Source organism: Artemia sp. Qi Xiang Cuo, chromosome 9 (assembly GCF_049724085.1).
Source record: "Artemia sp. Qi Xiang Cuo chromosome 9, ASM4972408v1, whole genome shotgun sequence".
Lineage (NCBI taxonomy): Eukaryota > Metazoa > Arthropoda > Branchiopoda > Anostraca > Artemiidae > Artemia > Artemia sp. Qi Xiang Cuo.
Genome location: NC_142802.1, coordinates 56089170 through 56114864, shown reverse-complemented (window position 1 = coordinate 56114864; position 25695 = coordinate 56089170). Strand labels below are relative to the sequence as shown.

General features: G+C 34.4%; 1 protein-coding gene across 1 annotated transcript in view; it reads left to right on the top strand.

Annotated features, from left to right (window-relative positions):
- LOC148948841 (liprin-alpha-1-like) overlaps positions 1-25695 on the top strand; it is a 137189-nt gene that overhangs the window by 84642 nt on the left and 26852 nt on the right. Inside the window, 4 exon segments of the mRNA XM_089094746.1 lie at positions 1625-1821; positions 3750-3903; positions 8696-8886; positions 18374-18568. Of these exon segments, the coding sequence (XP_088950872.1) occupies positions 1625-1821; positions 3750-3903; positions 8696-8886; positions 18374-18568 (737 nt within the window).

Genomic DNA, 25695 nt, shown 5'->3' with positions numbered 1-25695 from the left:
AATCTTAATACAAAGAGAATTAAATAAAGGTAAATTGTTATTTAAAGTGATAACATCTTGTGTAGCGCCTACGTTGGGAAGCGAGGGAGAAGACGGATCTTTGAGCCCCCAAAGTTCAGTTCTGTAGCTCAGGAGGTCCAAGTGACAAATTTAGTTTTGAGTCCTTTCGAGAAGAAGTAGAATATATTCAAATAAAAAAATGTATATTTGCACATGCCCTAAGATCCTAAATCAGATGTCAACAGATGCAGTGCACGGACTGCATGTAACTGATCAATAAATGTCCAGTAGTCTGAAATCTAAAGTTTCTTGCAAGTCCAAGTCTTTCTTTGGGTTGACTTCCTTAAAGTGCGCCAAAAACACATTCAAAGTTCTTAAAAGAAGAAAAAAACTGAAAAAAACCTGTTATGAAAATATTTGTCGCTGATTTCAGATTAATAATAATCTTTAGTTTCTGATAATTGTAATGAAGTAAAGTACTCAAGGAAGGAAAGGAAGAAAGTAATAACCTTTGTAAAGGATAGTTCAGACGTATGGGAAACATGAAAAGACCAAAATGTAGGAACCGAACGAAAAGCAATCAGTACCATAGAAAAACTACAAAAAATTTCTATTGCCAAAACCGATATGCACGATGGAAAAGCCGATTGGTTTTTCAGGTATTTTCTTTGCGTCTGGACGGGTTTTAATAAGAAAAGACAGTCACAAGGTTCCCAAAAATTATGAAATCCTACATTAGTGGTATAATATTTTGTATGTCTCAGAAGTATACAAGTGGAAGCAAGGGATTCTAAAATAATGCTACTAAAAAATCGTTGTTTTGTTAAGCCGGCCTAAAGCCGATTGCTGCATTTTGAAGCATCTTGTTTTGCTCCGTCTTATTCTTGTCCCTGCTTATACTCTGTGATTTGATAATCTCATCCTGTTCCAATATGTAATCGTGCCTATTTCTCACCCTCTTGTGGACTTGTTAGTAAGAGGTAGTCGACTACCAAAGGGTAGTCGATCATGGATCTTAATAGCATGTCTAATCTGTCAAAGCAGCTCTTTCATGTTGCACGTACTGATCGGCTTGAAACAGGTCTGTAGTAAAGAGTTTTATACACGTCTAATTATCCTTTTGAAATTTTGCAGTAACAACAGGAATGATGAGCCAGAGCTATGGGCGCCCATAAGCTGAATTCCGGGGGGGGGGCAAACCTCATCTAATTGGCACTTTTAATGATATATAATAGAAATCTCAGAACGAAAATATAAAAACAAGGCAGCATCATTCAGCCAGGGGGGGTGGCGGGAGCCCCCCCCCGTTCTCCCCGATATGGGCGCCCATGGCCAGTGCTCCTTATGTGCCAGATTTGAAATTTGATGCTTCTTCCAATTATAATTTTCATAAAAGTGTATTTAGGGTGAGATGATAAAAATGATTTTAATATTGAATATAAAGTTATAATATTATTCAAGATACTAAAAAAAATATATATAAATTCATTACTGTAAAATAATGAGCAGATTTTTTTTTCAAGTCAATTTTTGATCTAGAACTTGATGCTTTTGCATAGCGTAAACAGATCAAAATTCTCTTAAGTTATTCTAGGCAGTTTTTCACTTCGCATCTTTTTTTCAGATTGCTGAAGAAGCAGCATATTTAAGTCGCCAAAGTTCAACATTGCCGCCCCATTTAGGTACATCAGGTCTTTATTCAAATATATCTAGTCCAGTTGGTGATTTCAGTGGACGATTTAAGCCTATTGGTAGTCCACCACTGCCGAGATCCAATCGTTTCGAGCGACCTCTTCCACAACCTTTATTAGATATCCAAAGGTACTCGTTTTCTTCTCGTTCACTCAGTCTCTTCTATCTTGAGGTCCATTCACAATAATATCGAGATTTAGTCAGCGGCAATTTAAGCCAATCAGATTTTCCTTAGAATTTTCTGATTGGCTGAAAATTTCTATGGAAAATTCTGATTGGCTCATATTGGTGATGGCTAATTCTTGGTATTACTAAAATTTCATTGTGAATGAGTCTTTGGGAGATCAATAAAAGTTTAAACCTCATCTAGGATAGACTTTGAAATCAGCACATGTAGCGGTTAAAGTGAATTGTGTTCTGACTAATATCTTTTGAGGCAAACTGATGGTAAAGATGGTTGAAAACATTTATTAGATATCCAGACCTGCTTGTTTTTTTTCTCGTTCTTTTGATTTCTTGTAGCTTGAGGCTATTTCTCAACGAGATTTAGCTAACGACATAATCAGTTTTTTTTTCAGAATTTTTTAATTGGTGGAAAAATTCCAAATTGGTGCTAACTAAATCTTGGTACTAGTTAAATCATTTCACCCCCCCCCCCCCCAGTCTTAGGTAGTGGGCTTTAACGGGGATGATTATCATTTTCAATAAATTATTGTTTAAATATTAAAATTGATTGTAAACAATAGGGGTTGAAGGAGGAGAGATGGTGGCCCCTTTTACGTTTAAGAGACGGATCAAACAGTTCATAGCAACAAAATGGGAGTAAAGAGCGACTCAATTTTTATCAGAGGTGCTTCAGATGAATATGATGAATATTCAAATGAGTATGGTTTTGTCTTCTGATTCATGTCATCTGGAAGAATCTATGAATGTATAAATGTAGTTTGAAACGTGCCATTTAGACGATAAGGGGATGGAAGCTCCTTTCCTACTGTGAAAACAGTTTTTAACGGAATTTGTTGATGGAAATATGTTAACGAAATTTTTGGTTTTTGATGTCAAAGCAGTCTTTCTCAGTCTTTCCTAAATATTGGTCTATCCCTGAATCTTGACAAGTGTGAATTCTTATCTTATAATCTGTCTTCATCTACTCCTCTGGTATGTAATGAATTTTCTGTATTTTCTGTCCCTTCCTTTCGGTGGCTTGGTATTACTGTTTCTAATTCTCTAGCTCTCTTTCGTAAACAGATTGTTGCTGATTCAGTAAGAAAAATTCAGTTCAGTTATTCAAAAATTGTAGCAAACCGTGGAAAATATAACAGAAGAGCTCTTGGGCGCTTATTCTCGACTTTTTCTGATCATTCTGTGCTTTATTTTTCAGGTGTTCATTTTGTTCTTAAGCTAAAGGATTTAAAAAAGATTAAAGTTACATATTTCAAATTTTGCAAATTTCTTCTTTCTCTGCCGCCATGGACTAGAAATCGGTATCTAGTTAAAACATTCTATGTTATGGATGTAACTCAAAAGCTCGGTGACCTACACAAAAAGCTTTCTGCAGATGCATTTTGTAAATTTGGCCCTGACCACGGTCTTTTACAGTTCTTTTCGTAGTTTAATTTAATTGCTAGTGTTTGTTGAGTTATTTTTTGTTTTTCTTTTTTATTATTATGTACTCCACTTGTACTACTTTTTGTTAGTTGTGGGTAATAAATGACTGATTGATTGATTGAGATACAGCGTAATCTATTTCTTTTGAAACTTTAATGTCACTACTTTCGTTTGAAAAAAAGCTATTTTTTATTTAATTAAGATTAAGCAATATTACCAAAATGACGAAAATTCTTTTTAGATTTTGAATTCTAATTTTGCTCATAAGCCCTTTTGACTAAAACATAGTCAATAAAAAAAAAGTCTAAATCTATGAAAATTCAATATTTGAACGACTCAATTTTATGGACGCTGGTTCGAAAATAGATTTTTTGCAAAAACAAATATTTCGTCTCTTCTCGTTATTTTAAATTTGAGAGACACCTACCTTGAACTGTTTTTGTTTCCAGAGCATCAATGGGCGATAGTTCCAATTCAACCCCTTCACCTATGTCTTCTGTACATAGTAGTCAAGATTCTCTACATTTTAAAGGCTTACATCCCTCGCAGAAAAAGAAAGGAATTAAGTCATCTTTAGGTAGATTTTTCAGCAAAAAGGATAAGGTGAGCCAGCTATGCTACGTTCTTTTTAGGTCATAATTTTTTTTTTTTTTACATATAGTTAATGACAAAGTTGTTTTCTGTGACATAATTTATCTGATATACTTTTATACTGGTAAGACATAATTAAAAAAAGAAGAAGAATATTTATCAGTACAAGCGTAACCCGCTGGTTTTACGCATGTCGCTCTATTTCCAAGGTTGCTATGCAATTGTTGCTGTGGTAGCCACAGTTTGTGATAGTTCTGACGGCGAGGCAGCGGTTGAAGCAAAACAACAACTAGAAAAAATCATCTCGGCCTCTTTTGTCTCGACTTTACATAGAATGGAAAAAGTGTTAGTCATTGTACATTGTTTGTCAGAGCAACTTCAAACAGAAAGTTGGCTGGTTAATAGGGCACTTGAACTGATTTCTGGGACATACGAGACACTCCAAGTGCCGAGAAACGATAACAAATAAAAACTTCAGCAAAAACATAATCACCTTGGGTGCATACGATATCCAGGAATCAAAGTCTCCAAAATTTAAAGCCAGTGCTCGAACCAAGAGAAGTCAAGCCATTTCCACTCGTCTCAGACTTTCAATTTCAACAACCAGTAAACGCAAAATCCGTCTGCTAGTTCAATCAGACTCCGGTAAATTTTTGCACTTCGAAGTGATAGACCGTTTCACGAGCGAGATGTTTACTTTTCATGCAAAATATGCCTCTCCTTTACACTTTATCAGCCTTCTACCCTTAAAGTTCTGGCTTTCTCGAATTTCCAAAATTTGAAAGGGTACTTTTCGATGTTGATGACTATGCCCTAGAATCCCAGCTGTTTCTTGCAAAGTTGCCTCTTTCGTAATGTGACACTTTCAAAATGGATCTGCTCCGTGCTACCGAAATTTTATCCGACTTCTTAATTGCCTATTCTGAAGTGCTAAAACTGATGAAGCTATTTGCTACTTTACCTGTGACCACTGCCAGTAATGAACGTTTCTTGTCGGCATTAGGGAATTTGAAGTATTATCTGCAATCGAAAATGGGAAATGAAAGACTCAATCATGGCTATTGAAAAAGAGGAGACACTTCATTTGGATACATTAGTCGATGATTTATCCAAACAGTGAAGTCGCCACTGCCCCTTGTTTTAAGTGTGATTTCTTAAATCTTGTTCTGTTGTTTGCATCGTTATTATAAATTGTAAAAATCCTTGCCCCCCCCCCCCCTACATTTTCATGAATTGGCGCCACTTAAATACCACCATTTTGGTATCTTCTTTTGGGTTTTCCTCTAACATCGTCAGCGAGGTCAACATCTGACAGAAATCTTCCAGCAGAATCGATCCAAATGGATGTGCCAACAAGTTCAAACAAATAGTGACATGAATTATTATTAACTGTCATAGCCCTTCTAATGAAATCAAGACACAAAAGAAAAAGAAACAGAGATAACAATTAGTTGTAGCAGCTTAGTCTTAATACCTCGATGAGACATTTGTCACAAAGCTTACCAATTTAAAAATTACGACAACTTTAAGTGCTCTCAGACAAAATTTGTGATTCTTAGGTCGCATGCTTTATACGTTAAATCCGATCGACATCTGTCCCTGATACGACCTAAACCTGATCGTCGTGGCGAATTATTGTCGTGAGTTTGGTATTTTTATGACCTACGAACGTATGTGTCTTACGAACATATTCGTAAAATAGTCCACCCCTTCAGCCTCAATAATATCAACTATCCCATGAGATGCTTAAAAACAACTTGAAAAATAAATATCGCTAAGGCCAAGACCGCTGTGTGGGCTCTCCACCCAATCTATCCCTAGACAATTATTCGGGAAAACATTTAACGGATTTTCAGCCTTTCGAAGGTCTACGTTTCAGAGGTACTTGACCGTTGTCATTACCTTGGCTTCTAGTATTCTAATCATAGTTCGCAGACTTAAAATAGAATAGCTATTGCTACGCCTTCGCTATTCAATTTTTACATCTTCACTGCAATCCACCATATTGGCTAATAATACTACGCTGTTAAGGGAAGCTATCCACATTTATCAATTTTCTCGTTACTTAACACCCCTCTTCACTCTCTTATTCCTAGTCTAAGCAACTAGCCTTAGACTAGTCTAACCTTAGCCTAGTCTTAACTACTTTTAGATAAAAGTGAGTTAACGTCTTGAGTAAGTTTTCTTGCTTAGTGTTCGCAAGGGTTTCAATTCAAACTATTTTTGTTTTATTTTATGTATATTCAGTATATTTTATTTTGTTTATATTTAGTATATATTATTTTGTATATTTTATATATATTTCTGGTTTTAGCGACTTAATCTTAAAGATACAAATTTACAAGCCTGATCCATGTACCCAATAACGCAAGGCGCAGCAAAAGCAGAATATGATGAAATGTGATGTATTTAAAAATAGGAAATTCGTGTTATGTTTTTCTTTCTTTTTTTATGTAAATGTAGTGAAAAGAATTAAGTGTTTTAAGAAAATTGAAAGTATTTAAAGTTCAGAAAAGTATATGTATTGTAAATTCGTATTTTAATTTTCTATCTTATAGACCTAATGAATGGGAGCAGCCTCTTGCCGCCGTGGGAAGCTAGAATGAGAATTTTGAAATTGTTGATTTTTGAAGTTTTTTTTATGTAAAATAAAGAGCCAAATTAAAACTAATAAAGAGCAGAAATAAAGTCGTACGACAATCAAGCAGTTCGAGGTAACGAACTGTAAGTGAGGGGTGACTCGAGAGCACAGTATAAAGATATAGCAGTAAGTTTACCGCAGATAATTTCTGGCTCTTCATTCTCGGTGCGAACAAACAGCTCTTCCCACTTATTCTTGCATTAGCGCGTACAAACAGCTCCTCTCATTTGATCTGCCATCAGCGGCCCAATTACCCTGAAACACTTATTTTGGCAGAAACTTTCTCAAAGTGCCTTTGAAGCCAACTCGAGACTTCGAAACCTACTTTTAATTCCTGAAAACATCTAATAACAACATTGCACTACCAATTACCGATTTTCATATATGTATTGGAATAAATTAATATAAAGTTAGTTTCTTCAAAATTTAGTGTTCCAACGTTGAAGCCAAGTTTCGCGTTCAAGAGAAATCTGACTTGTCTACCCGTGAAAAGATCTAATGTCGCTTATGTTTATACGTTCTCTGAAGCACTCGCATGTCGGTCCGGGTTTTTATAATGGGTGAGATAGGGAAAGCTCATACTGCCTATAATTTATATACTGTGCCCGGGAGTAACCGAAACTCTAAAAAATAAAACTAATGAAACTAGTATATCAAGAGTATCGACTTTTCATACTGATGCCAAACATATAAAATTCAACAAGTTTAATATAAATCTTCAAAAGCTACGAGCCAGAGAGTCTGATTTTTTTTTTTTTTTTTTTTTTTGAGGGAAAATACCCCTCAAAATTCAAGCCATCACTTATTCTTCCATGGCTTAAAGGTCTTCCAGACCTTTTAAGTTGTTTTTGTTTAATACGCCTACATTAAAGAGCTAACTTCGCAACGGCTTCTGAAATAAACTTAAATCGGTTTCACCATCTCTTAAATTAACGGATGGAGAATCATATGAATACAAGGAGAATCGCCTTGTACAAGGCTCATTTGGATTGAGCCTTGTACTATTCGCGTTTATTTGTTCCTTTCTGTAAACGTGCTTAAATACTGATTAAGACATACCAAACACTAACTCTCTCTAGGTCTTCATTTGTAAAGTTCATCTTCAATAGTAAAGTTTAAGAATAATATTAAAACTAGTAATAATTACGAGTGAAACACTTATGACGAAACTTATACTTATAGTTTAGTTAGTCGTTTATTTTCTCCCCTCGAGGCAAATCCTGCTTCTTCACCATATTTGTTGAAAATTATGAAATGGGGGCAAGGTTGCCATTAGCCCTAGTTTCTGATTGTTCTTTCTTTTCTATTCTACATCAGTGGTTCTCAAACTGTGGTACGAGGTAGAGGGTACTTTGTGGTACAAACTGTGGTAGAGGGTACGTTGCCGGCCAACAAAAAAAATAAAACAACCTTTAACTCTAGGACTGATAATTTTATTTGTAGTTTAGCTATAGTTTACCTAGTAGCGGTAAGTGAGAAGAGGTACCTAAAATGTTTTGTGGGTAAGCAGGGGCACAGTGTCTAAATAAGTTTGAGAACCACAACTGTACATGATCACTGTTAGTTTTGCGCATATTGTCATTGTTTTGCGAGTCAGAATTTTTTTGGATGTTTTAGTCTTTATATATACTTTTTGGTTAATAAAAAGGAGGTAAATTCGAAGCTGTTCAAAATTGCAAAAATGTAAAATTTAAAAAAAAGTAAAAAAAGTAAAATTTTTTGAAGAAGTTGAAGATTTATTTCTGGCCAAATGCATTTCTGATTTTTGGTCGACCGAGTAAAATTATGATCGATAAAACGCGGAAAAGCACAAATCAAACACAGCCTGTAATGCCTAAATCCAAATAGAATGTCAGTGATATTTTCCTTGATCGATCAGTTTTTTGAATATGATGAAGATTTTGTTTTTAATTTTTCTAACTTGTCCTTTTATAATAGATATCCCAGCAGCAGTAATTTCAACAAATCAAATCCAAAGATCTCATCCCCGGTCTGGATTATCGGTCTCAAGTATCACAATTTTTTTCACAAAGTATACTAAGTTATCACAACCTATCGTAGCAGCAGCAACTTGAACAAATCAAATTCAAAGAGATCTCAACTCTTGGTAGTGATTACCAGTCTCATGTATCAAAATTTTTTTAATTTCTCCTTTGTTTATAGCAATCGCAGCAGCAGCAACTTCAACAAATCAAATCCAAAGAGATCTCAACCCCTGGTAGTGATTACCAGTCTCAAGTATCACAAAGTTTTTCTGATTATTCGGATACCGATTATATTTATAATGACGGTATTTACTCCAGTTTCGGAACTCTGGGTCCCAAAGCGGATTTTGATCGAAGGAAAAAGAGAAAGTAAGCTTCCACTACCTCATTTTTTTTATCGCCAAATTCTTTATTATTTTGCCCTTTTTCTTTATTTTGTGAACTAGGAAATTTAGCGTTTAATTACTTTTCATATATTTCCCCTGTGCGCACGTATATTCATTCCCCTTATGCGTATGTATATGCATTAAGTAATTGGAAACTAAATGGAAATACTATTCTTGAATATTTTAGTAAGGAGTTTTTTTTATCTCTTATATATATTTTATTTAGGTATTTTCAAAGACCACACTGCATTTTCCATGACGTATAAATAACAGTTCAATAGGGACAATTCCTTTTATTTGATAGTGAAACAAAAACAAAAATTTCTGGATATTATGGTGACATATACAGTGGCCGTTTTCAGCAGATCCAGAGATTTTGTTGCGGTTTCACTGTAAAATTAAAGGAATTGTTCCTATTGAAGTGTTATTTGTGTGTCATGGAAAAGGCAGTGTGGTCTTTGAAAAAACCGAAGTTCTTTGAAGTTCGTGGAAACTTAGTATTGCTAAACAAAGAACAGTCAATTCTATTACTTATTACACCATCAAAAAAACTTAGCTAAAGTATGGTTCTAAACCCCTATGCTTTCTAAAAGCCAGAATATAATTTGTACTTTACTGAAAAAAAATCAAATAAATTCACTGAAAAAAATGTGCATTGTCAGTTTAATATACATATGCTGATATTTATTCCTTAAAATCTTAATTAATTTTTGCTTTTGTTAAATTTATAAAAATTAAAATCAGCATATAGTAATAGTAGTAGTGGGATGAGTAGGGATAGTAGTAGTAACAGTAGTCGTACTAGTAGTAGTAGCAGTAGAATCTACAGAACATAAACAATATGACTTGAAAAAACCAAAGTTCTTTGAAGTTCGTGGAAACTTAGTATTACTAAACAAAGAACAATCAATTCTATTACTTATTATACCATCAAAAAAAAAAAAAAAAAAAAAAAAAATTATACCATAAAAAACTTAGCCGCAGTAAATTCGTTCATACAACAACAAAAAAATAGTAAAAGAAAAGTAAACTTAACATGAACAAATGCACAGAGATAGAACTATTGTAGTCCTACTAAGCTTATCAAATATATGCAGTATTTCTAAGTGAGGACATGAAAAAACAATCCAATTTACCTAAAATTGTCCAAAAGAGAAAAATTATCTGATCTGAAGACTAACTAACGACAATTTTATCGGTCAACAATACTTTCAGCACTATTTGGAACATATTTGCTACCCAGGACTCGAAAAGAGAATTCTGAGCGTACTGAGGATCTTAGTGTGAATCGAATTGTAAAAATATCAATGAGGGCTACAGTTTCTCAATAATATTAATTAAAAAAAAATTTCCATAAAATAAGTTTTTCAAAGAAAAGTAAAGAACTTTATTAAACTACAAATGAGCAAAAATAAAATCGAATCATCTACCAAGCGTAAAACTTCCACAAATCACCATCGATAAATAAATGAAACCCAAAACGAACAGAAATTACAATAAATAACCGAGTCAAACTCAAAACGAGCAGAAATTAACATGAGTAGGGCTCAAAACCCCTATGCCTTCTCAAGGCCAGATCATAATTTGCACTTTACTAAAGAAGATGCAAATGAATGTGCATTGTCAGTTTAATACACATATGCTGATATTTACTCTTAAAATGTTAATGATTATTTGATTTATTAAAGTTACAAAAGTGAAAACATTAAAAAAAAATTTTCAGTAAAATACAAATTATTTATTTATTGTAATTTCTGTTTATTTTGGGTTTCATTTATTTATCGATGCTAATATGTGGTAGTTTTACGCTTGGTAGATTATTTGATTTTGATTTTATATTTTATGTAGAGCGGCGCTGCCTATGATTTTGCTTATGTGCCCTTTTAATACTTGCATGCGTATTGTTTTTTCGTTTAATTGAAACTGCCCCTAATCGTCTCAACTTAATGCCCTTAGTGTCATTAGTTGCAGTAACCGTAGAAGTAGTATCAAAAGTATACAAATGTGTCTTCCGGCTAGTTCAAAATCTGTCACAACTTACTCTGAAAGGTCTAACTTAATAATGTAAGCCGCTATTGTGATATTACTTTGTCACCCTTTTGACAATCTACGTGATCATAGTTGGTTTTGATTTAGTTCAGCATCTGCCTAATATTCCTTGAAAGCTTCACCATAATACGAAATCACACCTTAATCCGAAAATTACAAAGCTAATATTTCAAAGGAGTCTGGTTCTCGAGTTCTTGCTCCAACCTCATCAGTATGAAAATATATTGAAGAGCCTCATCAGCTCCTCATCTCCAACCTCACCAATATATTACGCCTCGTTTGAATTAAAACAATATTAACACTCAAATTCGCTCTCACTTTCTCCCCTGTCTCATAGCTATGTATAGTACGGAGGTGAATATGCACACCTTCTGGAAATAAGAATGATCTGAGCACTGATAATTATGATGGAGTGTGTAGCTAGAGGATCTCAAATGGATTGTAGAGCTTTTATTATTGAATTAAATTGTATTATAGGAGCTGATTATTGGATTATAGAGCTTGTGTAGTAGTAATAGTTGTAGTAGCATTAGTAGTAATATGCACATAGCACCTTTGTCCACCATCACCTTCAACAAAGGATGAAATTTTTAACTTAATACCATCAACTCCGGTCCTGAAGCATCTCTGATACGTCCTCTTGACAACCTATGTGGGCATAGTGTGTTTCGATTTATTTCAATGCAGTTACAATATTGTCCAAAATTTTTGCCTTAATACCCTTAGGTTTATTAGTAGTAGTAGTAATAGCACCAGTAGCTTAGGAGTAGAGTTAATGGTAGTAGTCTTAGCTTTAGTAGCAGTAGTAGTAGTAATATTAATAGTAGCAGTAGTAGTAGCTGTAGGAGTAGAAGCAGTAGTATTATGATTCAAATATTGTTTTTTGGTTAGTTCAACATCCCCCACAACAAGCGTTGCAACTTTTAATTTTACACACGAAACTGTTCCTAAGATATTGCTGATATTCCGTTTTGACAACCTGCATACGGATGGTATTTTGTCATCCATACAATGGAAATTTTCAGAAATATTCTCTGAAAATTTCACCACCATACCCTTAGGTATAGTTATAATAATAGTCACAACACTAGTATAATTCCTCAGATTAATACAATTAGCCATTGCTATGATATTGTCGAACCTGTATATTCATATACTTTTGGAAATCTTCATCTTAATGTTCTTAACCTTACAAGTAGTTACGATAGAACTAGTATTCGGAGAAATAGTAATAGTAGTAGTAGAACTAGTAATTGTTGCAGTAGTAGTAGTAGTAGTGTGCACAAATTGCCTTTTGGTCAATTGATCTTCCCCTTTAAGTATTCTCTGAGAGTTCCAACTTAATACACAAACCAATTCTTAAGATACGCTATTTTGACAACCTAAATGCACATAGTGCCTATTATTAGTTCGAATTTGCCATCAATATTCTCTCAAATTTTACCTTCATAGACTTAGCCTTATTAGCACTATTATCACAGTAGTTTCGGTGGTAGTAGAAGTAGTTGCAGTGTCAGTGTTGTATTAGTAGTACTAGTAGTAGCAGTACTAATAGCGGTAGTAGCATGTGCATATTGCCTTTTGGTCAGTTGAACATCGCTTTCATGATGTCCCAGAAGTTTCACCTTGACATGGTAACCCGTTCCAAAAATATTGTTGATTTGCGCTTTTGACGCCCTTTTCACTTTAATATTCTAAGCCTTAAGTTGCAATTGAACTAGTAGTTGGAGTAGTTTAGTAGCAGTAGTAGCATAATTAAAAGTAGCAGTGGTATTAGTGTTAGTAGTGACATGTATATATTGCCTTTTTGTCAATTGGTCTTTCCCTTTAATTATTCTCCGAAAGTTTCAACTTGTAACCCACATCAATTCTCGAGATAGGCTCTTTTGACAATCTACATGGGCTTAGTGTGTTGTAATTTAGTTCAAATTCCCCCTCAATATTCTGTCAACGTTTCACCTTCATACGTGTAACCTTAATTCAACTAGTATGATAGTAATAGTGGTAGTAGTAGGAAAGCTGTAGCAGTAATAGTGTATAGTTATTAGTAGTAACAGTAGTAGCAGCAGCATTAATTGCAGTAGTAGCAGGTACGTGTTGCCTTTTGGTCAACTGAACATCCCATTCATGATGCCTCTGAAGTTTCCTCTTGATATGATAAGCTGTTCCAAAAATATTGCTGATGCGCCTGTATCAGCAATCTTTATATACATAGTATGTTTTGGTTTAGTTTAACATTCCCCTTAACGTTTCATCAGATATTTTTTTGAATATCCTCAGCCTTATTAGTTCTTGCTACAGAATGTAGTAGTGGTAGTAGTAACAGTACTTGTGGTAGCAGTAGACGCAGCAGTAGTTGTAGTAGTAGTAGCGTGCAAATATTTCCTTTTTGGTCAATTGATCATCTCTCTTATCATTTCCTGAAAGTTTCAAATTAATATGCTCAGTCATTCCTGAGTTACACCCTTTTGACAACCCATATACACATAACGTGTGATGATTTAGTTGAACACTCCCCTGAACATTCCCTGAAAGACACATCTTAATCCCCTTCGTATTTTCGGAAAGTAGAAGTCAAACATACACACCTTTACATGCATTCCATAAGAACCTTATATGCCCCCAGTGCATAACTTAAAGCCTTTGCCCCAGGGCCCTGGGGGGTTTTGCCAACCTCGGGGGCATTGTTATATGTTCTTCGACTATTTTAAACAAAATTGCCATCGCAGTTTCAATTAGATGCGTTTGGTGAAAAGAGGGGTAGTTTGGGGGGTGGGCTAGTTTATCACTTTTACTCTTAAAAGGACACTAGAACTTCCAATTTCAACCAAATGAGCTAGCCACCTCTAAAGTTTATACAACCATCGCTTCCAAAAGAACCTTAAATGCACCAAGGATATAAAGTACAACCCTCGCTCTTAAGCTCTGGTGGTTTGTATCAACCCCAAAAGCCTTTTTATATAATCTTTGGACCATTTTGAAAAAAGGAGTGCCTCAAAATATCTATTGGACAGACCTCAGGAAAACTCGACGTGTTTGTGTGTGTGGTTGGGGGGGCGTTAGTTGCGCTCTGATTACTTTGACTTTTAAAAGGGCACTAAAAGTTCCGATTACCAATGATCCCCTCCAAAGCATAAACGACCACCCTTTTACAAGAATTTTATATGCCCCCAGGGAATAACTTACAAACCTTGCCCTGAGAGCTGTAGGGTTGTTGTCTTCCTCAAAGACATGATTCCGGACCCTTCAACTACGATGAACAAAATTGTTATGTCCAAATTTTGATAGGAGATGTTAAGGGAAATGGTAAGTGTGAAGGGGGGGGCTGGTTGCTCTCAAATCATTTTAACTCTTAAAAAGGGCCCTGTGACTTCTAATTTCAAATCAAATAAACCCCATCTGAAGTTTATACGACCACCCATTCCATAAAAACCTTATGTGCTCCCAGAGCATGACTTAACACCCTATCCTCAGGGCACTTAGGGGTAGTGTCAACCCTAGAGGCATTGTTATATTTTGTTTAGACTATTTTGAGCAAAATCATATCTCACGATCAGATTCGTTTGATGAAGAAGGGTAATCGGGGGGGGGGATGAAATAGCTGCCCTCCATCACTTTTGACTCCTAAAAGGGAATTAGAATCTCCAATTTTCAACCAAATGAGCCTCCTCTAAAGTTTATACAACCATCCTTTCCATATTCTCAATCATTTTGTCCCTTATTTTTAATCAACTTATTTAGAATGCATTGATCTGTTTTGAGAAGTTGAAAAAGTGAAATTAGATCACCATTCTGTCTCCCCGTTGTGCATGTATACTACCCCTATTCTTAGGTATATGCACAAAGTAATTGGAAGTTAAATGAAAATGAAGTATTTTTAACATTTTAATGACGATTTCTTTACAACTATCACAAAGAATTTGTGATTTTGTGCCCTAATTGTGATCTTGCATGAATCTTGAGAGTAAACAATATGTATTGAAATTGCTTCAAATACCCTGATGTCTATAGTTTTGATTAAAAAAGCAAAAAAAAAATAAATTACTTTACTTTTGGAATTTGGGACCAAAAGCGGATTTCCAGTGAAAATAAAAGCTAGCCAAAGTCATTTTTATTGTCTTGTTTTCTTTTAACTACAAATTTCTCTATACTGTTCCCCTTTTTCTCTACTGAAATTTTTGGAATATCTACTCGGAATTTTTGTGCATTGACGTGTTTGGAAAATTTGACTTAAAATAATTTTTCAAGCTTTTGATTATGGAAGGTCGAAATATCTTCTGCTCATTATCTAAAAACTGCTGACATATTAACCACAAGCCGTAACTGACATTTTCTCAAATCGCGTATATATATATATATATATATATATATATATATATATATATATATATATATATATATATATATATATATATATATATATATAGTGTGTGTGTGTCGGTAAAAAAGTTATACGCAGTAGCTGAAATTTGACCTTACTGCTAGCAGATAAAGTTTGCCCTTTTTTGTGTCGGCTACAAAATTTAAAAAAATGTGTTGACTGTGTTTCAGCAGAAAGACGGTAAGGGTAACCCCAACAGCGTATTCCTAGGACGGCTTACCCTTCTGAAGGGTATAGAATGGCTTACCCCTCTACATATTTCATTAATAGTCTATATCTTCATTGAGCCAGACTTTAATTTTAAGGAATGGCTTTATGGTGGTTTTATGTAACTTACGCACCCGGATATACGCAGGAATTTTTCCCTTGGTAGGGGGGGGGGCACAACTTTAAAGGGTAGTAAATCAGTCATAAAATATTTGGAAATATAAGGTTAATTGTAAAATCAGGATACTTCTGATAAGAGGGTTTTTTGATAAGAGATTTTTTTTCTTTAGGGGAATGTGCGATAAAGAAAAAACTTATTTTAAGAAGAAAAAAAAACAAGCCAAAAACAAGGAACAAATGTCTAATAAAAAGAATTGTTATCCATTAAGCTCTAGAAAGCCTGTCCGGCTAAAATTTGCTGTAAATTTATCCATAAATAACCAATAACTATAATTCAGTTTATCCATAATTCAGTTTAACAAATCAGCACTAACCGCAGTAAAACCTTAGTCCTTAATCCCTTCATGCAAAAATTTTACGAGCTTAGCCACCGATTTCCACAGTCTTTAGTAAATTCATAAATTCCGAAAATGGATATGTGATCGAAATTTCAGCAATGTTTTCGAGGGAGCCGGGCACCCCTGGGCTATAACATAATTTGTGTATGTTTAATTCACAAGAAGTTTTGGAAGTATTATTTGTGCGCAAAAAAACCAACAAAGAGAAAAATCTCAATGATCTTTCATTCATTATTTGTGCGGATTAAAATAAATGAAATAAAATGAAATTCGACCAATCGTATCTTAATAAAATGTAAAAGGGAAAGCTTGTAAAAGCAGTTAGAAGCATATTGAAGCTGAGCTGTTTTGCTTGGCCAGCAGCATAGGAAACCTAAATGTAGTTTTTTTGTTTTTTTTCTGATGGTAAATTAACGATTGCCTAATGTTTTGGCAACGTCTAGACTAAGTACAATGAGTAGACAAATTTTGACGTTCAATACAAAACTACTTTTTTTTCTTAATCAACTACTTTGCCTGCAGCATAAAAAGGTCACTTACAGGTCCTTTTTAAGTGACCGAAAAGATTAGAGGACAACTACCACCCCTACCGGCCCCCTTGACAGTGAAACAAAAACTTAAATTTCTGGATATTATGGTGACATATACAGTTGCCGTCTTCAGCAGATCCAGAGATTTTGTTGCTGTTTCAATGTAAATTTAAAGGAATTGTTCCTATTGAAGTGTTATTTGTACGTCATGGAAAAGGCAGTGTGATATTTGAAAAAAACGAAGTTCTTTGAAGTTCGTGGAAACTTAGTATTACTAAACAAAGAACAGTCAATTCTATTACTTATTATACCATCAAAAAAAAAAAAAAAAAAAAAAAAAAAAAAAAAAAAAAAAAAAAAGGAAACATTAAGAAGACAATTCTTACTCCATAATATGGAAAATAATCCTAGTTAACACCTTTTGGAAAAAAATAACTTTAATAAATCAAATAATTTTAATATTTTGATTAATAAATATCAGTATATGTATATTAAACTGACAATGCACATTCATTTGTATTAAAAAAAAAAAAAAAATAAAATAAATTATACCATCAAAAAAGTTAGCCGCAGTAAATTCTTTCATACAACAACAACAAAAAATAGTAAAAGAAAATTAAACTTAATATGAACAAATGCACAGAGATGGAACTATTGTAGTCCTACTAATCTTATCAAAAGTATTTCCAATTGAGGACATGAAAAAATAATCAAAACATGTAAATTTACCTAAAATTGTCCAAAAAAGAAAATAATATCTGATCTGAAGACTAACTATCGACAATTTTAACGGTCGACAACACTTTCAGCATTATTTGGAACATTGTTGCTACCCAGGACGCAAAAAGAGATTCCGCGAGTACTGAGGATCTTAGTGTGAATCGAATTGTAAAAATATCAATGAGGGCTACTGCTTCTTAATAATATTATTCAACATGCTCCCTGTGTTAGGAGTTTCTAAAATTCGAAATTTCTAGCCGATCTCCGAGAAGGAACATTTTGTTATGTGCTACTATTTTCACCTAGTAAGCTTGTGGCCGGTCAAATCCAAATCAGTAAATTGAAATTAGATTTGTGATATAGCCTCTCATAAATAGTTGCTGGAATATAAAGACTCACTTGCTCAAGTTTACAAGTTTTAACATAGCACGCTATATGAAAAAAAAAAGCAGTATACAAAAAATACTTTGAAACACTTTTGGAAGAAACTGAAGACAGAGGAGCAGAAGCACCAAATTTATCTGTTACCAAAAATTGCTCAGTTAGACATGTATTATATATCTTGTCGGTGGTTTTAGTTGTTTACTTCTGATCCTTTTTTTACATTTAAATGACTTTAGAAAGATTCACAATACGTTGAATTCTGATCAATCGAACGCTCCGGGTAAAAATTTGAAACTCCTATTTTTTGCGGTGATGTCATCACTAAGAGGGGAGAGGAGGGGTTTATGTTAGAAAAATATATAATGATACGAACAAAGTCAATTTCAATGGATCCAAATGTATTAAATCCTCTTGTGACTAATCGAATTCTTTTTCCATTTAAAATTACCTCTTTTATTGAGTTTTTCATTTTGAAGTAACCTTTTCCCCTTTTTCGTTCGTATTGCATGTTCTTGGGGGCCAATTGACTTCACTTAAATCATATTTCTATTTGACTTATCTTCGTTCTATTTCGTTTCATTTAGTTGTTTCTATGCATGACTTCGATGTATGGTCCAAAAAATGAATGAATTTGCTTTTACACGTTCAACCTGATCGAATATCAGTTTTGTTGTTTTTTAGGCATGAATTATTGGCAGAAGCTATGAAAGCGGGGACCCCATTTGCTCTGTGGAATGGCCCTACTGTTGTGGCCTGGTTAGAGCTATGGGTTGGAATGCCAGCTTGGTATGTGGCGGCGTGTAGAGCTAATGTCAAATCTGGTGCTATTATGAGTGCTTTATCAGATACGGAAATCCAAAGAGAAATCGGGATAAGGTAAGATTAATTGTTGAATTGTTCTGCTGTCTTAAAGTTTTGTGTTAATTGTTGAGAATTTGATAAACTTTACCCTTACAGGCTTTTTTTCTATTAAAGTTATTTTACTGTATACTAATCTGGTGTTTAGTTAAAAAGGTGCTAAGACTGGCACACATTTCTATATTGACAACTATTTCTTCCAACAGTGGATCGCAGCTATAAGTACCAAATTCAGAAATCCAAAGAGAGATCGGCGCAAGGTAAAGCTGTATTGATAGTTGTCGAGAATTTAGAATTTCGAGTTTTACTCTTAGCTCCTTCTTTTTCTTTTCTTTTTTTCATTTTTTTTTACTATTGTACAACGTTATAGCCAAGGCCCAGGGTGTTTTCACAGTTGAAAAGAGTTTGGAATAATAGGAAGATAAGTCTGCGGACCGAAATCAGATTGTAAGCTACAGTGGTCAAGTATAGTTCTGAATCGTGAGCGCTCCAAAAAACGTCCGAAAATTTACTAAATGTTTTCCAGAGAAATTGCCTACGGATTGTTTTGGATACCCGATTGACAGACCGTATCTCAAACAGTAAGCTGTACAAAAAGTGTGCTCCAATCCCGCTTTCTAGGGCTAATAACGTAAGGAAAGACGTAAGATGACGTAAGACGAAAGATTAGACGTAAGGAAAGATTAAAGAGAAATTGGAACTTCTTGGGAGGGTGGAAAGAGGGAAACTGAATAGATTATGATTGAGGAGCGTGCGCAGCTGTGGTGGCCTCACGCGGCTTGGTGCTGCAGTGAGCTGTTAGTAGTAGTAGTACTACTATTGCTTGATTGACTTGGGAAAATTTTATGTGTATACAAAATCTGCCAATAAATTGAACCCACATTTTTCAGCACACTAGATTGCCAATCTGATGCCGAGCAAGGCTCCTATGCTCAAATATTATGTGCAAACTCAAACTGCTAGTTTTATTTTCAAATTATTATTATGGTTGAGCGATAGCTGCAGCCTAGTAAAGAACCAACCACGACCCCTAGTAACCAAAAATTCAGAAACGCTTTAAAGAAAAAAAAAACTGTCAAGTGAGAAAAAAGTGCCATTTAAAGCTGAATCAGGAACGGTTGCTATGATCTAGATTAATCTTAATGGTAAAAATTTATTGTTAAAACACATTTACGGGAATTTCGGAAAAATAGCCTGAATACCCACTAAAATGGTGTCGGATCGAGATAAAAAACTGCACCCTTGAAATCGTCATTGTCAATAACCTTTACAGGAAAATTATAGCCCCCACCTGGAACAACGAGGAAAATCACTTTTTTGCATGGGTAGCACTGATGTGTCTCCTTTTCTTTCCTTCCTTTAGTTTCGTCGTAATTTGAAAAGATTGAAGCGAGGAATTACTTGAAAAACTAGAAAGTTCTGAAACGAATTGTAAATAATAATTTTGTACTTTGGAGGGGAAAATATTTTAAAATAATATTTTAAATAATAATAGAATAATAAAATATATAATAACAAATAAATAATAATGTAAAAATAAATAATAGTAATAAAATAGTAATTAATAAAATAATATCCGAAACAATATTTTGAAGCTGAGGCAACTTAACAAATGTGAATAGTGATGGTTCGTCGTTGGGGCTTCTATTAGAACTTGTCTTCGTCTTAAGATTGTCTTGAATAACGGAATTTATAATTGTGTTAATAATATTAATTTTGAATTTACGCACAAATGTGTTCATTCAATAATGAGAAAATAATGAGAAGAAAATAATGATCAAATAAACAAAAAAAATCCTCCCTGGTGAGCGAAATAGAAAAGATCGCAGATATTTTTGCAAAGACCCCTGCTGTACCGTTTTCACTGTAAGAAAAGGTTTAAAATTTATCAAAAAAAGGGGAAAAAACGGAAAAAGCTTGAGAAACAAAATAGAAAAACTATTGAGAAAAGGGATACATAAAAATGAACCCAAACTGTATAAAAAAAAGAAACCAAAATAAGTGAGGATGAAAAAAAAACTGAAGGTTAAAAACACAAATTAAAGCATTTTGATCCCCCCCCCCACACTTTCTGTACATATTTTTTAAATTGTGTAGGCCGAATTAGGTGCAACATCTCATGGTGGCTATGTTGCTGTATTTAGTGAAAAAAAATTCTTTGACTTCCGTGGTTTTAACTGGGGGGGGGGGGTAGAGAAAAAGCCTCTAATCCAACTTGGAAAGTGGTCGCCCTATGTAAATGAAGCTGTTAAGGAAAATCCGTATTGGGAGTACCTTGACATTGTTTCAAAATTAAAAAACAAATGCTAACTTGTGAAACAATGACACATTGCCAACTAAATAAAGTGTCGGCTACTTTTAATTTGGTTTCGTAGATGACATAGGAATAAAAAAATTGCTTTTTCGCATGCTGACCCATAATCTGCGTAGCGCATAGATTCTCTGCTTTCGGCCGGGACTGTAATGCGTGGTTCATTGGATAACCGTGCTTTGAAAAAAAAAAAAATTTCCAATTGCAAATTTTCTTTAAAAATTTGAACAAAAGCCAAACTTCACAGTAAAGAGTAAGGAGTTAAGAATGAGACACATTTTTGATCTTTTACATAACTGAAACCATCACAAGCTCTGCAATAGGATTTTCTAATCGATAAATACATTGCAATCATTTGTTTAAATACATTGAAGTAATTCATATGAATAGAAAAAGAAAAATAATACCATTTGAAATTGCTGAAAACTAAGTTCCCAGCAGTATTTGTCACCCCAAAGAAAATTACTGGCTGGGCTGATGATGGCCTGCCTTGCTTTTTCCCTCCTCTGTGCTGTTGAATATGGGAATCAAATAGTTTAGCTGTATAGATAAACATTTTAATTATCTCCGTCTTCCCCCTATCTCTTCCAAAGTTTATCTGAACCCTTATAGAGAATAAATACTTTACCGCTTAAAGTATACTTTTTTAGGAATCCACCCTTTCCACATCAAAAGAATAACTCACTCCCCCTCATTGTAGCTGATACGCAATCACAGATGACCAAACATATCGTATTATCATTACAAATAAAGCGAATCAACTTGGTTGAATCCATTACTGCCACCGTGTGGCATTACTTTTTTTGCAACTGGGGAGTATAAAATATAGTTATTGGTACTTTTAAATCAATTAACTTCTCACAATTTTAAATTGATTGCAAATTTGTCCTCTTTGGGGTAAAGTTGTAGTTTGGTGCCATAAAATGCCAGAAAACTAGACTTTCCTCTGGCCCAACGTGCATGGTCATTTAAAAAAGAGCTTTCAATTTACGTTTGAATAAGCTCCCTCCCAATTATCTTGGACATTCGCTTTGATACAATCATCCCTGGGAGAAAGCATAAGAAATAAACAAGCAACGGGGATGTTTCTTCTGAAAAAAAAAAAAAATGCGAAACTCCACATTGTGAAGATTAGAGCTTGAAACTTCTATCGTAGGGTTTTCTGATATGATTTTTTTTATTAAGAGATTTCCAATAAGATCGCTCACGTTCCTTGGGGTGTTACCCTTTTTTTCAAAACTAGGCAAATTTTCTCAAATTTTTATTTGTGGGTGGGTAACAATAAACTGAAATAATGTTATATATTTAGAATCAGCATAAAAAGCCAATACTGTTGGTCTAGCAATTGTCAAGAGAATTCCATTTTTAGTTTTGGTGGATATTGGTTCAATTCACTTTTTACTTCCATTTTTTTTTATATCACAAACTAGTTGATAAGATTCTCCTCGTAACAGATATTGTTTAAACCTGTTCATTTTATTTAGTTGAATAGGCTAATAAAAAAAAGAGGATCAATTTGACAGCTGGATAGTAAGTTTAAATTTAGTTTTTTCTTTCGCTGTTCTGTAAGTTTTTAAATGTCTGAATATAAAAGGGATTTAAGTTCGAGGTGGAGAATTGTCCTGTTATGAATGAGGTACATTTTACATGGCCGGTATAAAATCAAGACATGGTATCTATGCAGGTTGGATGATTTTTGAGTATCTCTAGTCTTTCTGTAAACTATTCTAAGGAGTAGGAAATTGCATAAAGACAAGTCTACATCTGTTATAATCTATGGAAGCAATAAATCTTTCTGTAATTTTGGTTTGAATCAGATTTTCTTTTAAGATTATATGCACAATAATTACATATATTATTGACTAAATAAAGCGATCCCTTTGCCAGGAACTTTGGTTAAACATTTACTGCATTTTGTTTCATTTTGGATGCAATTTAACTGCTCTTTTTGTTTGAGTTTTTACTATAAGTATTTGAAAATAAACTTATTCCTACAAAAACAGATATCCTGAAATATATTTCCTGTCCCCCAACCTCCATTGGTATTTTGGCGTCTGCCCCCCTGGGAGATTTTCTGCCGGTGCCCTTGCTAAATAAGTGTATTCTTTCCTGTCAATGTTTTATCAAACGTCCTTACGTTTTTCTTTTATTGGTCCCTCTTCTTTTTTAAATTTCTAGTTTTTTTCTCAGTTTGACTAAAGGCTAATACTGAGAGGGAAAAAAACTTCTTCATATTTGTCCGCTTTCTACCTTTTTTTGCGACTTTCTCTTTTAAAATCAGGTGAGAGCTCGAAACCCTGTTACTTAAGTTCTACAGAGTCAAGTTAAAGATCGCCTTCTAAACCCGTTTGTATTCGTCACAAAGATAACTGCCCCATTTTTGCACAGTAAAATATTTTCTGCATAGCTAATTTTCGGTTTTCATATCGTCCAGCCTTAATAAATATACATTTTCCTCGAATACGTTGTCATATGTAAAGATACATCATTAGCCATACATCCCTCGTAGCTAACTCAGAGAAACTGGTAAGGTCCCTCAGCCTGTAAAAACAATAATGAAAAATGGCTTATTATTTACAGTGTATAGTAAATTATCTATTCTGAGACAAAACTTTCTTTAATAGCAATTCAAACTCATGTTATTTTTTTTTATATTCAGAATGAATTTTAGTATTTTTGGGTGTGGGGGGGGGATAAATGAATAATTATGACGTCTCATGGTATGAATAGAATGGTACGTTTGAAGAAATTGTTTTGTTATCAGATTTATGGTTCCAGTTAGTAAGTGTGTTGTGGACTTTTTTTTATGTATTGTGCCACCCCCTCGAACAAGTTTTTTACTTCTTGGGCTGGCTGTTTAACTATAAATGCTGTTTTTTGTTTTTTGTGTTTTTTTTTACAGTATTTTAACAACAAGTATAATAAATAATTTCTGAAACCACACGGGCTAAGCATGACAAAACGAAAAAAATCGCAAGGAAGAGAAAACTAGGATAATGACAGCCAATGAAAAATAGAAGAAAATATGGTGATGTTTCATCTTCAGTGCAGAATAAAATAATAAAAAATGAAAATAAGAGGACAATATAAAAAAAAACCTTAAAAAAAACACAACTTAAAAGAAGACCCTTTCCAAGTTAAGATGAAAGGATAACTGAATCAAAACTTTTTCTTCAGTTTGTTCTTTTATATTATTCTGTGGAGTCTTTCTGTATTTGTTATTGTTTTATTTTGCGCTGAAGACGTTCCAGCGTAGGTCTAGACCCAAATATTTGCAGTTTTCTTCTATTTTTCACTGGCTGTTATCATGGGCGTAGGTAGCATCTTGTGTAGGGGGGGGGGGGGCAGTCGCTTCTGTGATGGAGGGGGGAGGGGTCTTACTAATACTCCCCGAGACCCTTTGAATATAGGTCCTTAGAAACTAGTCATTCTATATTTTGCTAAAACTCGGCCTTTAACATTTTCCATGTTCTACTTTTCCTGCAACAGTATAACATAAGAGACCCACTATCCTATTTCCTATTCCCAGAAAACAAAAACACCACAAATGCGATTTGACACAAATCACATTATGGTTAGATTGCAGCTTCTTCTAAGAATTCAATTCAAAAGTTTACAGTTGGGCAAAATTAAATATTAAAATTGGTATGGGGGAGACCGGCCCACGTCTAGCCAAAGCAAACAGTTTCAATGCAGAAACCTATGGGGCTTCTGGTGGATTATAAACGCTCTGACAGATTGCAGTGTATTCTTTTTAAAAAGTCTGACCTTAATTAATACTTTTACCAAAAATATCAGATTGGATCAGGTTTTAAGGTGATTAAACCTGGAATTTTGTTCAATTTTTTTCTGAAAGCCTACGCCTTTTTACGAATGCTAGAAAACTCGCGTTGCAAACTCACATTGTATTCTTTTATTATTTGCCTGTTTTTGGCAGCTTCCGAGACGTGCCATCTTCACGAGTTTCTTGTTAGTTTTTTTTCACCTTGCGGGATAGCGATCTCCCATGTTCGTCTACAATGCCTAGGGTAAATTCCGCATGCCGTACCAAGGTGTCCCAAAGTGAGCTATGCTTGTAAAGGCTGTGTAAACAGCATATTTAAAGGTTGAAGGCAAGCTTAAAACCCAAAACTGTGTTAATTCTGGCGTTGTTTAATCCTGTCAGAACAGTAGGTGAACTGAAGTTCCATTTTTTCCTGATGGCTGTCCCTAGAGGAAAGCTGCAAGACTACATAAGAAAAGTTGAGAAGCTGAATATCCCTCTAAAAAGTCTGGACCTAAGTTTCCTTACACCTTGTTACAACACATGATAAATATTTACAGAGGAACAAGAAAAAGGACTAAAAACTTACTTGAAAACAATAGCTGATATGCTTTTGACTGCACATCCTTAGAACCATGTAAATTTGCACTCATATTTGGCATTATTAAGAGTATAAGAGTACTGGATAACGGAAACTCAAAGGCAGTGGAGACAGTGGATGAAGTACAGGTAAAGATGGGCACCAGTGTTTTATGGATTGGCTTAAAACTCTATCAGTAAAAACGCCAGAAAGTACAAGCCTATAACGGACAACTGCTTTCAACCGTCACAGTGTAGGCACTTTCTTTAACCACCTGGAGTGAGGCCTATTTAAACACATGTTCAGACCACAAGACATTTAAAAAAGTAGCAACTGAAGTACTTCAGGTCCACTTTTGGAAGGAGACTGGAGCAAGAGACTTTGCGCTAACTCACGAGATGGATGTTGTCTTAAAGACAGAAGTTGAAATAAAACTGCCACCACTGACAGGTAGAACACAAAGATTAGCGGAGCGGCTTACTTTTGGTGTT